Source organism: Chanos chanos, chromosome 6 (assembly GCF_902362185.1).
Source record: "Chanos chanos chromosome 6, fChaCha1.1, whole genome shotgun sequence".
NCBI lineage: Eukaryota > Metazoa > Chordata > Actinopteri > Gonorynchiformes > Chanidae > Chanos > Chanos chanos.
The window spans coordinates 5412547-5427546 of NC_044500.1; the positions used below are offsets into that span (position 1 = coordinate 5412547).

A 15000-nucleotide genomic window follows, 5' to 3' on the forward strand; every position below is an offset into this window, starting at 1 on the left:
GTGTTTGTTTGTGTATGTGTGCATGCATGAACACAAAATTGAGTTGATAGCTTACCCTAGGGACTGAATTTAGCTATTTAGCCGGTTAAATGACTGTGCATTAGTTTGTGTGAATGTGTGTGTGTGTGTGTTTATGCTTGCCTGGTTCTGCCTTGCTCTCTCTCTCTCTCTCTGTGCCTTTATTTCTAATTCTGTGCATCCCTCGTCCTAATGATAGATTTGACTATGAGTCACTGACTGTCTTTTAAAAGAGCCAGAGACGTTCATGTTTGATTCATGGACCAAGTGATTCACTGAATCTTTCATCCGAATCTCTTCTTGATTCACATGCACAGGTGATCGCTTACAGCTTGCTCTATCAGTGTATGTACAGACCTCTCTTTTTCTTATGATGTCAGACAGAGTCACTGAGCTCAATCTCTCTCTCTCTCTCTGTGTGTGTGTGTGTGTGAGAGAGAGAGAGAGAGAGAGGGAGAGAGATGGGGTAGAAAGAGAGAGAGAGACAAAATATTGTGTTTGAATGTCCTTGTCAGAGTTACGTGTAGAGAGTTCTCTTGCCATAGTTGATCCTGACAAAAAGAAATAGATAGTCAATCTCTCTGTGTCTGTCACTCTGTCAGTCTTTGAGAGTGAGTGTGTCTGAGAGTGAGCTAATAAAACAGGGGGAATAAAACTCATCAATTGTGTATACTGTAGTCTAGTTTCCTTTGGGAGGTATTTAAATGGTCTTAAAAGTCCTTAAATTTGTACTTAAAAATGTGCAGCTATCCTGGTTAGTCGTAAACAACAGCTCTTAGCTGCTGTACCGTTGGCCAGCTTACGTCACTTCAGCGTTCCTACTGGCGGTGCGAATGCAAACAGAAAAAAAGCCCTAGAACGTGTGTAGTTCTAGGGGAAGCTCCCCAGGGGGTAGACCCTAGAGCTGTTCGGTCCGAAAGCGCCTACTGATGCTGGCTTACCAGGCCACAAGAGGCTCCGCCCCATCCTACCAATCAGTCTCTGATAACTCCTTACATCCCAGCTAGAGCTCTCCGCTCTACCACCGCTGGTCAGCTGGTGGTCCTCTCACTTCGGGAACCTGGCAGCCGTTCCTCTCGACCACGTCTCTTCTCTGCCATTGTTCCATGGTGATGGAATGACCTTCCTCACTCAGTCAGGACTGCGGAATCTCTTGCCATCTTCCGCAGGAAACTGAAAACCCACCTTTTCAGAACCCACCTGTTCCCCACTACCTAACCTCCCTCTCTGTGTCACAAAAAAAAAAGTACTAACCCTGTCCCTGTGTCGCAGGTCTTGTTTATTTATTTATCGTTTATTGTCACAGAATTCCAGGAGTGCGATACTGAGGGTAATTAATCTACAGTCATATTATGGTCTTTCGCTAATGTGATCTGATTGATGCACTTATTGTAAGTTAAAAGCATCTGCAAAAAGCCAGATTGTAAATTGTAATTCCTTTCTCCCCTCCACTCCTCCCTTTATTTGCTCCTGATGGAGACTGACTGTGGCTTGACTGAAGATATCTCCATGTTAACTGTTGCCCAGGGAGACGACCCGTGTCATAATTATGTGAAATGGTTGCCGTGGGATACGTTCGGAGGACATTTATAGTGTGTTTCAGAGCTGTTTTACCACTCTGGGCTGTCAGAGAGACATGCTTTTGTCCAGAGGGTTACAGTGTTCACTACTGGTCTGAATAGCTGTGGTTATGTAAACGCTTGTTTACAGTAAACACTTGTTTAAAGAAAACACTTGAAGTATGTAGCTGTATAATGACAGTATTAACTATTGAGTCTTGATGGTGGACCACCTACTGAGTTGGCATGTCACACACACCCACACACACATTCACACACACACACACACACACACACACACACACACACACACACACACACTCCATACACACCCACACACACACACACACACACACACACACACACACTCCACACACACACACACACACTCCACACACACACACACACACACACACACACACACACACATACATACACCCACACACACACACACACACACACTCCACACACACACACACACACTCCACACACACACACACACACACATACATACACCCACACACACACACACACACACGCATACACACACACACACACACACACACACACTCCACACACACACATAAGAAGCTCTGGCAGGATCAAAAGCCAAAAGTGAAGATTATTCTGCCTCTCTGTCTACCTTGAATAAGTACCCACACACTCTTCCTCTGTCCCTCTTTCATCTTTTTTTTCATCCCTCCTCTTCTCCTCCTCTCATCCTCCCCTCTTCAGACTCCCCTCCCTCTCCCCCCGCTCCTCCTCTGTCTTTTTCGCTTTGCCCCGGCCTTACGTCCTTTGATGGGGGGTTTAGGGACAGTTCTTAATCCAGTGAAGGAGAGGGAGAGGCTTGCCCTCTCGCTTGTCTGTTCTAAACTCTAATATCATTGTTTTTATACCTAAATCCTCCTCCAGATGGGCTCATTATTCACGGACACAATGAGATTAGGCCAATTTACCCCTCTGCTCATCAGGACCTGACTCAAAACGTTGACTAGGGAAACAGACATGTGTAATAAAGTAACTATGATGTGCTTACTACATTGTAATAGCGGATCATGTGGCACACACAGTTTTTCATTGATTTGATGTTAGAATTGCATAGACAATTGGATGAAGTTTTGCTTGTTGAATAAGACTTGCACTGTAGTACTGTTAAATGGGGAGAACTTGCACTGGGGTCTTTCTGAAGTGACAGTTTTGAGCTATTCTATATGTTAACAACAGATGAATGTAGTGAGTCTACATGTTTCACAATAGATAACCTTCGCTCACACATATGCACACACACACACACACACACACACACACACACACACACACAGATAGAGAAACATTTTGTTATTCAAAGCTGACATCGGTGTCAGTAATTAAAGAGACAAAATGGTGATTATTCTGAGTGTTTTGTCATGTAATGAGTCTTGTGTTATTTTTATTGCCAGGCACCTTTTTATCGCCCGGTGTCCTTTTCCTTTCACCACACAACAGGACAGTCTCTACATTCTGATTGTTCCTTTCGCCCACCTCGCCGTTCCCCATTTCCCTCTCACTACACCGCCATTCACAGACACCTGACAATAGGATGGACAGAATAAAAAAGAGAGGGGTGAAAGGGGGGTTAGAATTTGAATGCCATTGGTGTTTCGTTCCTTTTGCCCAGGTGTTTTGGTGTTGGGGGGGTGGTGGTGGTGGGGGGGGGGGGGGTGAGATCGAGTGAAAACCACTTTTATTGTCTCATTAGCATGAGAAAACCAGCATTAGCATAGAGGAAATTACACAGCATTCTATAATAATGGTAATAATAATAATCTGACAGACAGAAAGAGAGAGAGGGGGGGACAGAGAGAGGGGGGGGGGGGGGGCAGAGGAGAGAAGGGGAGGGGGGCAGAGAGAGAGAGATACCATCTGCAGTAACATGCATTTGAAATCAGACTTTTTTTTTTTTTTTTGCATGAATGAAAGCACTGAATGCCGGTCTCTGATTGGACGACTGTCTTATCAAACACTTTCTGTTTGCATGTGTGTGAGAGAGAGAGAAAAAGTGTGTGTGTGTGTCTGAGAGGGAGAGAGAGAGAGACAGAGACAGAGAAAGAAAGAAAACGTGTGTGTGTGTGTGTGTGTGTGGGTGTGTGTGGTTGTCTGTATACGCATGCGTATGTCAGAGCGTTTTCCATCCAGCAGGAAGGGTAGTTGCTGTTATCAGAAATGTGTGGCTAATTCCATTTCAGACTCCTTAACAATATAAAAGCCTAATTATGACCCACTTGGAGTGAAAAAAAACTACACTTTTGTGTTTGTGCACCTGGTGAAGGGATGTATGTGTGTGTGTGTGTGTGTGGGAGTGTATGTGTGTGACTTGGGGGGTGTCTTGCAGTGTTTCCTATGTCACAGTCATGGTTCAGGGGCTGAAGCCCAGCTGTGTCTCCCAGCTGAGGCTGGAGGTCAGGTCTGTTGGCCTGGTCTGATCAGGCTCCCACATCCCTCTCTCTGCTCTCTCTCTCTCTCAGAGGATCCAGCACCTGGGAGTTAGGAGAACTGCATTACATAGCTAAGCAATGACACTAAAGCCTTAGTGTAGAATGTAGAACTGCACACATCAGAGGATATTCAGCCTTCTTGACCGTGGTAACTGCTGTGTAAGTGAAAGAAGTAGAGCAGGATGGGTAACTGGAATGTCCTAATTGGGTGAGAATGGGGGGAAAAATATTCCCCACAAAAGGGGGATTATTCTCCACAAAAATGTCTCTCCATTCCTCACAAAAAGAAAAAAATTTCCCTGGTTGTTTGAGCTCTGTGTACGCTGTGTTGCTATGTGTGTGCTACTGAGTAGCTTGTCCCACAGATATTGTGTGGATGTATTAATCGATATGAACTTTTATGAGTTTCATAAACATTTATCAATATCACCCACAAACTGCAAGACTAATTTAACAAGGGGAGAGAGTGAGAGGGAGAGAGAGAGAGAGAGAGAGCGTGTGTGTGTGTGTGTGCGTGTGTGTGTGCGTGCGTGAAAGAGTCCAGATGGAGATTTGAGACCAAAAATCCCACTCCACTCCACAAAATGGTGATATTTTTACCTCTCATCAGACACTGAGAGAGAGAGAGAGAGAGAAAGAGAGGGAGAGATAGAGAGAAAGAGGGAGAGAGAGAGAGAGAGAGGGAGAGGGAGGGAGACAGAGAGGGAGAGAGAGAGAGAGAGAAGGAGAGAGCTTTAGGCTGAGAGGGAGAGATCTTGAGCTGGATTTTAGGAGATTAAGAGGAAGTGGAAAATGAAGAGTGGACAGACGGAGAGAGAGAGAGGGAGAGAGAGAGTGTGTGAGAGAGAGGGACAGAGAGAGAGAGAGAGAGAGTGTGTGAGAGAGAGGGACAGAGAGAGAGAGAGAGAGAGTGTGTGAGAGAGAGGGACAGAGAGAGAGAGAGAGAGAGTGAGTGAGAGAGGGGGAGAGAGAAGAAAGAGAGGGAGAGAAGAGCGTTATAGGATGGAGAGAATGATAGATTTGTACGTTACTCCACACTCATGAGGAGAAAGTGAGAAACGTGTGTGTATGAATGACACATGGCACATTCTCTCTGTCTCTCTCTCCCTCTCTCTCTCTCTCTCTCTCCCTCTCTCTCTCTCTCTCTCTCACTCTCTTTCTAACTCTGTCACATCAAGTGGAAAGTTATGTGAGAACTGTGTGAGAAGTTACACAATAAGGCAAAAGATAGAGAAAGGGAGAGAGAGAGAGAGAGAGAGAGAGAGAAGGCAAATGAAAAGTGTCTCTGGGGGTTCTGTTCTGTTCTCAGACCATGACTTTTCTCTCTTGCTCTCTCCTTCTCTCTCTCCCTCTCCCTGTCTCTCTGTGTTCTGTTCTTTATTTAGCGAAGGACAGGTACACTATGGTTCGATACAGTCTCTGTCTCCTTCACTCTCCCTCTCATCTCAAACAAACCCCATCATCTCAAAGGCACAACAGTCATGTAGCTTCGCCAGAGGAGTAAAACAGGCCAAAACATTCAGCTACCACAGATAACTGTCCTGAGGGAAGCAGCTACGATGGAGTCAGATACACGACCAAGGAGAACAATAATAATAAAATGTTTTTATATGGCATGTTCTACAAACACAAGTGTACAAAGTGCTGTGTGTGAGACACTGTAAGACAGATACTGAAGAGGAGACGCATGTGACTGTGTGCTTATGTAGTCTGTGCTTTTTACCTTATATCACAGTGTGTGTGTGTGTGTGTGTGTGTGTGTGTGTGTGTGTGTGTGTGCGTGCACGTTCTAGTACAGGTGCTTTTGTGTTGCGTGTGCGTCTGTGTGTGTGTGTGTGTGTGAAGGCAGGAACCGTTAATCACTGCGGATATCTGAGTTGTCATAGGAACCAGCCATTCAGCTGAACTTCAGCTAGAACTGCGTGGGTTTTCTCCTTCTCCTTGCCGTCATAGGCTCTCTCTCTCTCTCTCTCTCTCTCTCTCTCTCTCTCTTTCTCCTTCATCTTCTTCTTCCCCTCTCTCTCCCTCTCTCTCTCTCTCTCTCTCTCTCTCCTTTTCTGCCATTATCCCTCCATGTAGAAGACTCTTTTATTTCTTTTTTTTGCGGTGGTTTATATGAACATTCCCAAATTCTGGAGCTGTTCTGCTGGGATTCCTAGATTACAGAGTAAGGGTTGAGAGATGGAGTGAGAGACTGTGTCCTGTTTCTGTGTCCTCTCTCTCTTTCTCTCTCTCTCTTTTTCTCTTTTTTTATCCTTGCCTCATTCTCTCCTGCACTCTTTCTCCCTACAGAGTAACCAGAACATCTGTTTGACCGGCTTTCCAAACACACACACACGCACGCAGACACACGCACACATGCACGCAGACACACATACACACACACACACACACACACACACACACGCTTGCACACACAGACTCACCGTTTTTAAAGTCCAGTGGGTGAGAGCACAGATTGAAGGACAATCAGATAAACAAACCGCCAGAAAGAAAATCAATTACACACACACATTTAGCCATTATCTGCTTATTTATTTATTTGTTTATTTGTTTATTTGGTTCATTCAGTTGATTATTTCACATTGTTTGTTCTCACAACGACACAACAACAGTCCCAGAGTGACAGGACACATGCACACGCACACAGAGTTTCCAGGAAGAGTGAGCAATTGAACACAATCTTTGAAAGGAAATTAAACCAGAGTTTGAGTTATGCCCTCAAGAGATCAGAGAAAGAGAGAGAATGCTTTCCCCTCCACCCCACTCTCTTTAACTTTCTCTCTCTCCTTCCCCCATCTGTCCCCTAATGTTGTCCTCAACTTGTCCTCACATGATCTCTCTATCCAAAGTCCCTCTCTCTCTCTCTCTCTCTCTCTCTCTGTCTCTCTCTCCATCTCTATCTCTCTCTGTGTCTCTCTATTAGTTGCTCTCAAGGGAACTTTCCTAAACACTTAAGATTAACTTTTTTTTCAATATTGAATTATTGGGGATTAGTGTCTCAGAGAGAGAGAGTGAGGGAGAGAGGGAGAGAGAGAGAGAGAGAGAGAGAGAGAGAGAGAGAGAGAGAGAGAGAGAGAGAGAGAATGAGTGTGTGTGTGTGCGTGCGTGTGCGTGTGTGTGTTGAGACATTTTTCTGCCCTTAACTGTGGCCTGTAGAGCCTCATCCTCTGTCCACCTTTCACTTGCATTCACAAAAGCTCTTTGATCTAGTTTAGACCAGATTGAACCGCTCTGGTCCGGTTTGGGCCAGGTCAGTCTTTTGATTCTCGGATCAGACGCCGCACTCTTTTACCAACACATCAAAAGGGCATCCTATAAAAGAAGAAAAACACAGAAAAAGAAAGGAAGAAAGAGGGAACTAGGAGGAGGAAAAAAACGTAGAAGCTCTCATTCTTCCTCTTAAGCATCACTAACTCTTTTCCTCTCAATACTTTGACTCCAGGAAACAAAAAAGTCTTCCTTAGAGAAAAGGCAAGACTACCACATAGAGGGCACGTCTAGAAGATGAGTCTTCCTCAAAAAAAGTCTTTCTCACAGACGTGAGAGCCCCTGACGTAGAACAGGAGCTAGAGGGGACTTTGCTCTGCTTCCATGCCCCCTTCCATCCACAATAAAGAGATACTTGGCCGGGGGGGGGGGGGTTATGAAGTTGTAACAATTATTGTAGGCTATTACACACGACCTCATAAAAGTGAATAACGATGATACTGACTTTCGGGAGTGACCTTCTGAAAAGTGTTTTTTTTTTTTTTTTTCTTTTTTTTGTGATGAGTGTAAAGAAACAGTTACAAGGTGGTTGAGTGGTTCATTACAGAAGCCTTTGCCTTGGGCTCTGCTCAGTGGTGGGTGAATTCTTCATTTACACTGCTCGTGGGTGTAAGGCTAATATTAGGGCTAATGTCCACAGCTCCGCTTCACTCGCGCGGTTGATGCTGAGGTTTGCTGCCGTTTAGTTACAAGGGGTTCATTAGCGTCGCGCGCGCGTGTTCCATAGAACGTGTGTGTCAGACTACATCAGGTGCATACGTAACCTGGTTTTGTACGGCAGAGATGAATTTGTAGTGCCCGCCGAGCGCTGAAAGCTCGTCTCTGCTGGGCTGTTTATTGCCTCAGCCCACACGTGTTACTTATATCTCACAGCTATCTGAGATTTGCCGAAAATTCTGCTTCCCTCGGAAAATAAAAATAAAAAATCTTTAGCCCAGGAAAAAAAAAAAAAAGACCTCCGCAGAACAAAGGGAAGTCCTGCTCTGAAGGGTTTTGTAGTGTAAGTGCTTTGGGGACACTTTTGGATGTGACTGACTCCAGCTGTTAAACAAGAAAAAAAAAAAAAGAGAAAAACTCAGCTCTGAAACATGCTTTCCAGCCTCAGCTCCAACCAAGCACTCCCGGCCACATACCACGAGAGACTCTTTTAGGCATTTCCTTCCAAACAAGACCCTCCATAGGAACTAACGGTTGGAGAGAGCGATTAAAAACGGAGTGAAGGAGAGAGGCAGGAGACGTGAGAGAGAGGGATGGTGGAGCAAATTGGGTTTTGAAGGGCCGAATAACCACGGTTACATGCTGTTGATGTACTGTTTTGCTGAAATGCATTGTGGGAGCTTTAGAGTGCTGCATCGGCTTTTTTTTATGTGTTTGTCTGTTAAATGGAGGTTCTCTCTCCCTCTCTCTCTCTCTCTCTCTCTCTTTCTCTCTTTCTCTCTCTCTCTCTCTCTCTTTCTCTCTGTCTCTCTCTCTCTCTCTCTCTTTCTTTCTCTCTCTCTCTCTTTCTCTTTCTCTCTCTCTCTCTCTCTCTCTCTCTCTCTCTCTCTCAGAGACATGGTGACACAGCTGAGGAGAGTGCAGTGTGCAGGTCTGCCATCGTCAGAACTGCACGAGAAACAGAGAAACTGCCTGGCAGCTCCTCAACCATCTGACAAACAAGGTGTGTGTGTGTGTTATAGCATGTATGCACATGTCTGTGTGTGTGTTTTTGTGCACGTGTGTGTGTGTGTGTGTGTGTGATTCACAGGAAGCAGATCACAAGTTTTGCAAAGTACCTGAGAACAAGTCAAGCTGTTTTCGCAGAGAGGTGTGGGAGCCACATAGATAGAGAGAAAGAGAGAGAGAGGTGGAGAAAGAAAGGGAAAGAGGGAGAGAGAGAGGGGTGCAGGCATAGATAATGAGAGGTGAGGATTTGACAGAGAAAGAGAGAAAGAGATAGATTCCGTCATTGTGTTAACACATCCAACCTAGTTTCTCAAAACTTTTAACACTTTCACACTAAACTTTCCTCTCTTTCTTTGTATTCCTTGTTCCCATGACGACTGCCTGAGGGTAGTTCTATTCTCTCTCCTCCCTATTTTTACCACAGTAACAGTGGAACTATCACCCATAGCAACAGTGTAAAATAATGGAATAGAATGACCAGGCAGTGTGTGTGTGTGTGTGTGTGTGTGTGTGTGAGAGAGAGAGAGAGAGAGAGAGAGAGGATGTAGACGTAGTTTAGTAATTGTTTCATTAATTGTGAGATGAAAAATTGCAGACACTCCCCATGTCAACCCCTTCTTCTTCACCTTCTTTGGCCCTCTCTCTCTCTCTCTCTCTCTCTCTCTCTCTCTCTCTCACTACCTCTTTCTGTCCTTATTCCCTTGGTCCTAAATTCTCTCTTTTATTGCCCAGTTTTCGCTGCGTTCTTGACTAAAGCGTCTGTACCATCCGGTCACATGTTGATAAGAATCCATGTCTACAAAGACCAGATCAGCTGAGAGGGTGGTTTCCCGTGGGAATGGAATTCGGACTGCGCCACGAGTCCGATCCGCATTCCTTCACTTCGGTGTACATTCCTCCTCTCACTCGCAAACGGCAAATAACAAAAAAAAAAACGAAACTAAGCCGTCGAACGTAACAGAATACTTGCATTGAGCTGTAATTAGTCATAGGGTCATCGCTTCGCTTTCATGTAACCACTGGCCGATTAACCAGCAGCTAATTCTTAAACCTCCAGTGAACCAAGATGTTCGTACGGAAGCCCTAAGATGCCATGAATTTACATTTAATTTAGATTCCGTTTTATTTTTCTTTGCTTTCTCGAGGTCTCGACTTATTTGTCATTATCACAAAATAACGAAACTTTTTTTTTGTCGAGATAACGACATGATTAATTCGAGATCTCGAGAAAACAACTGTTTTCCCGTGATAACAAAATAATAGTCAAGTGGCCTGTTCTTTGCTATATGGCATAACGCCATTTCAGCAGCCGTTAAGCCATGGTTGAAGAGAAATGTGATGCGCTGATCAGTGTACTCCTGCTCCTCAGACACTGTCACTCTGCATACCACCCCACACTGGGCAGGCCACTTCACTCACCTATTAATTCCTTATCAGTGTTTCGTTTTCCCGAGATATCGAATTAATCACGTCATTATCGCGGGAAAACGAAGTCTAAATTTAAATGTAGACTGATGGCATTGCGGCGGAGCATAAACGCCGTGGATACGATTAGGGCAAAGCCGGGGGGGGGGAATCCTGGACAATCACTTTAGCTGTCCTCTGATTAACACTCCCCAAATACTGAGGAGTGTTTCCTTTCTCTGGGCAAATACTGACGAACTAAAGGGGAAAGCAGCACCCCGTGTTTCTAAATCAGAGAAAAATCCGACTCCTCGCCCGCCGTCCTCAGCGCTCATGCCAACTCGTAGTGATGTTGTCGATCCGTGCGTCGCGTTATCCTCTGCTCTGCTCCTCCGGCGAGTCCTTGTCAACAGTCAGCTCAGTCCGATCCCGCTGAAAAATCCACGCCATCCGCGAACTCCGAACTCTCACACCGGTCGTGTGTGTGTGTGAGTGTGTGTGTAACGAATGTACTTTAGGTCCATCTAAAGCCCATTTTATTCAGTAGTAAATCCATTCTGTACGTTCTGAATAAACGTTTTAGTAAATGCTGTTGTAATAAGCGCTGATATTCATGTTTCTGTTCTCTGAGTAAACAATAAATCATTTCCTAATTTGCTGAATATGGTGATGCACGGACTTTGTAATCCAGATAAATTGAATTCAAAGAGTACTTGCTACTTTAGTGCCATTATTTAATATATGCTAATAATAATGAAGAGGTGTTCTGAATAATTTTTTGGTTCAGTGTTTCTAGTGCTGAGGTATAAACAGTCTTTCAGAATAACTGTTTTTAAATGAGTTCAGATTCTGAGGTAAGGAGATGATTACAGTTAAATGATGCACAACAGTGATTTTAGAGAGAGGGTGTGTCTCTGCTACCGTAAAGTCAGTATAACTCACTGTGAGTACTCTCTCTCTCTCTCTCTCTCTCTCTCTCTCTCTCTCTCTCTCTCTCTCTCTCTCTCTCTCTGCAGTGATCGTGATCCCATTGGTTGATCAGGATGATGGGGTGGTAATTACTGTCATACTGGTGAGTTAATCCCAATAAATATTAACTATCACTGCCAGTGCAGATCTAGATCTGTGATACAGTCCATCCCAGTTAACTCTCCGAGACACATTTTCTCCTCTGGGCGTATGACAAAGCTATCGTCAGCGCAAATGCTGGTCAGAGAGGATCTGACGAAAAAGGAAGAGAGAGGAGAGAAGAGACAGAAATGAAATGATGGTTCTGTGATCTCCTCTGCAGTAATGTAGCTTCATCAAACACTTAGACAGGACCCCCTGTGATTCACACCCATAGGGTCTGCGTCATAGTCATACTTTAGGGATGTGAGCTCAGGCAACGCACTCCATACAAGTGTGTGTGTGTGTGTGTGTGTGTAAGAATGAGTGTGTGTGTGTGTGTGTGTGTGTGTGTGTGTGTGTGTAAGAGTGTGTGTGTGTGTCTACCTTTATACTCATTCTTCCCTCATAATGTCTTGATCAAGTTGCAATCTGTCTCCGCCTCAGTCTTAACCTCTCCTGACTGCCCCTCACATCACAGACTTTAACGAATGAATGAGGGGATAGATGGATGGATTGATGGATGGATGGATGGACAGATAGATCAGCGGGTAAATGAATAGATGAATGAGTAGATGAAGAATTGCCCTTAATGAGGAGACGCAGAGAGGAGACGCAGTGTGCTTTTCAGACTGACTTTAATTGTCGTGGGCTGTGTGAGGCGGGACGTCTTTGTCCTTTTCATCTGTGTGTGGAAATGAAACTGGTGAAACAGACGTCCCCATGAAGTTGTATTATGACTTTACAAAAGCCCGGGACCAATCAGACAAACACTAAAACTGTCACTTTTATGGACTAATCAATCCCTCTGATCAAAGGTGAATGAAACGGCTTCACATGGCATGAGTTATGATGGCGCTGAGGAGGAATTTAATGTGCTGTAAATTAAGACTTGAGTCAAAACGGCAGAGAGAGAGAGACAGAATTCCAGCAGTACCGTTTAAATGAGCTGATAATGAAGTGTGAAGTTTTATGGATTTACACCCCACGAGATATCGCTCTACTCTCTCCTACAGAGGGCTTGAATTCGTCCCTAAACCCAATCTCTCCATTTGTCAGCATGCCCACTTTTTTTTTTCTTTTACTCTCTTCTCTTCTGTTCCATGTCCTCTCACGGAAGATTTCACTCTGGATTACAGTCGGACGTCCAATCGCCATATTCCGACGGTGCCAAACAAACCGTCGCATTCCAAATGGATAAACTGTATCTCTTAAACTATTCACGACTCGTGTTTTTCATCCCTCTTTCTTTAAGAATTTTCCCTAAATGAAAGAATGTGTGCCCTGTGGTGTTACTCTGACAGTCATGTAGCTCTTATTTTATAATGGGTTGGTCAAACCCTATTTCCACTCTTTAGACTCTAAGAACATGAGTAGTGCGCTATCTGTGTATTTCAGACATCTCTGTCTCTCTCTCTCCACCCCCCCTCCCCCCCAACTCTCTCTCTGCGGGTCTTATTAATCTTCAGCGTTGAGACTCTCAAAAGCCTTGCTTGTAATGCTGCTCTCAAGGGAGAAGTGTGTGTGTGTGTGTGTGTGTGTGTGTGTGTGTGTGTGTGTGTGCGCGCGTGTGTGTGTTGAGGAGAAAAGGTCAAGGAGAGTGGAAGAGGTCATCAGTGATATTCCCAGGAGGAAGACTGGAATGGTCTGAGATATTCCTTCAGCACTGTATTTATTCGTCCTTTTATATGTTCCTTTTTTTCCCCTCTCTTTAACAGGTAAGCTGCCCGCCACTCAGTGACCAGGACGAGCAGAATCTCAATGTCCTGGAGAAACACGTAAGACACATACACGCACGCATACGCACACACACACGTATGCATGCACACACACACACAAGTTTGTACTCATATCCTACTGGGGACTTCCCACTGACTCCCATTATTCTGTAACTACACAATACTAACCTGTCCCTTACCCTAACCCTAACTTTAACTTTAACCTTAACCTTAACCTTAACCTTAACCAAAGAAATGTTTGACACTTTTTGTTATATCAGTAACAACAATACAGTTTAGAAAAAACATTGTTCTTCAAGTGGGGACCAGCATTTTGGTGGTCCCCACTTGGAGAACTCACACTCACACACACACACACTCAGAGAGAGAGAGAGAGAGAAAGAGAGATAGGGGGAGGGATGAGAGAACCGGTCTCTCTGTCACAGTACTTTAGAACCGGAGAGAACAAGTCTCTCTGTCACAGTACTTTAGAACCAGAGAGAACCGGTGTCCCTGTCACAGTACTTTAGAACCAGAGAGAACCAGTCTCTCTGTCACAGTACTTTAGAGCCAGAGAGAACCAGTCTCTCTGTCACAGTACTTTAGAGCCAGAGAGAACCGGTCTCTCTGTCACAGTACTTTGGAACCGGAGAGAACCAGTCTCTCTGTCACAGTACTTTAGAACTGGAGAGAACCGGTCTCTCTGTCACAGTACTTTAGAACCGGAGAGAACCAGTCTCTCTGTCACAGTACTTTAGAGCCAGAGAGAACAAGTCTCTCTGTCACAGTACTTTAGAACCAGAGAGAACAAGTCTCTCTGTCACAGTACTTTAGAGCTAGAGAGAACCGGTCTCTCTGTCACAGTACTTTAGAACCGGAGAGAACCAGTCTCTCTGTCACAGTACTTTAGAGCCAGAGAGAACCAGTCTCTCTGTCACAATACTTTAGAACCAGAGAGAACCGGTCTCTCTGTCACAGTACTTTAGAACCAGAGAGAACCGTTGTCTCTGTCATAGTGCTTTAGAACCAGAGAGAACCAGTTGCTCTGTAGCAGTGGTTTGGAATGACTTCTCCAGTGGTTAGACTTTGTTACATTTCTATTGTGTAGTAATTATAATAATTGTAATCATAGCAATTATAGTGGTGGCAACAATAACAACAACAAAAATAACAATAAAAAGATATGTTGAAATATGGGCATAACTGCTAATTACGGACTGTTTTCTTCATTCTATATGAGGAGAATGAAGGGGAGTTGACTTGGCTCTGTAAGGAGAGTTAACAGCAGTGTCGTGGTGTTAGTTAATCTGTCTCTCATCCTTGTTACTCCTCTATTACAAACACTAGCAAACTGCTCCAAGACACAGGCTTAATGACTACCGTTTTATGGTACTCAAAATAATTACTTTGACTGTAATTACACTGTAGTCCATATGTAATTGGATGTAATTACTCTTTCAAGGACACAACCTTAAATATGTAACTACATGTTTTAGAAGAGCCAAGAAACTGTGAGTTGTAAGCAAGTCTTTTGTACGAGGGTGGTATTAAATTCGTTTAATGCATTAAAATTACATCCGTCTAACTCAATTAAATTTGTTCAGTTCACAGGGCTACCTCTTGGGATATTGTGAGATAACACTGGGAAACAAATGACTCCGTGTTTAAAAAAAGAATAAAAAGTAAAAAATAGAGATAAGCACAGTCAAATAGGGGAAGAAAGCGGAGGTGTTTTATAGATCTGCTTTGGGACTGAACAATAGCAGAAAATTGAAGTCATTT

The 15000-nt window shown here is 44.2% G+C and overlaps 1 protein-coding gene across 1 annotated transcript in view; it reads left to right on the forward strand.

Moving 5' to 3' along the window:
• The window catches only part of pde2a (phosphodiesterase 2A), a 40416-nt gene that overhangs the window by 3365 nt on the left and 22051 nt on the right, over positions 1-15000 (forward strand). The window contains exons 4-6 of the mRNA XM_030776801.1: positions 8875-8984; positions 11410-11465; positions 13219-13278. Coding sequence (XP_030632661.1) covers positions 8875-8984; positions 11410-11465; positions 13219-13278 — 226 coding nt within the window. The remainder of the gene's footprint in view (positions 1-8874; positions 8985-11409; positions 11466-13218; positions 13279-15000) is intronic.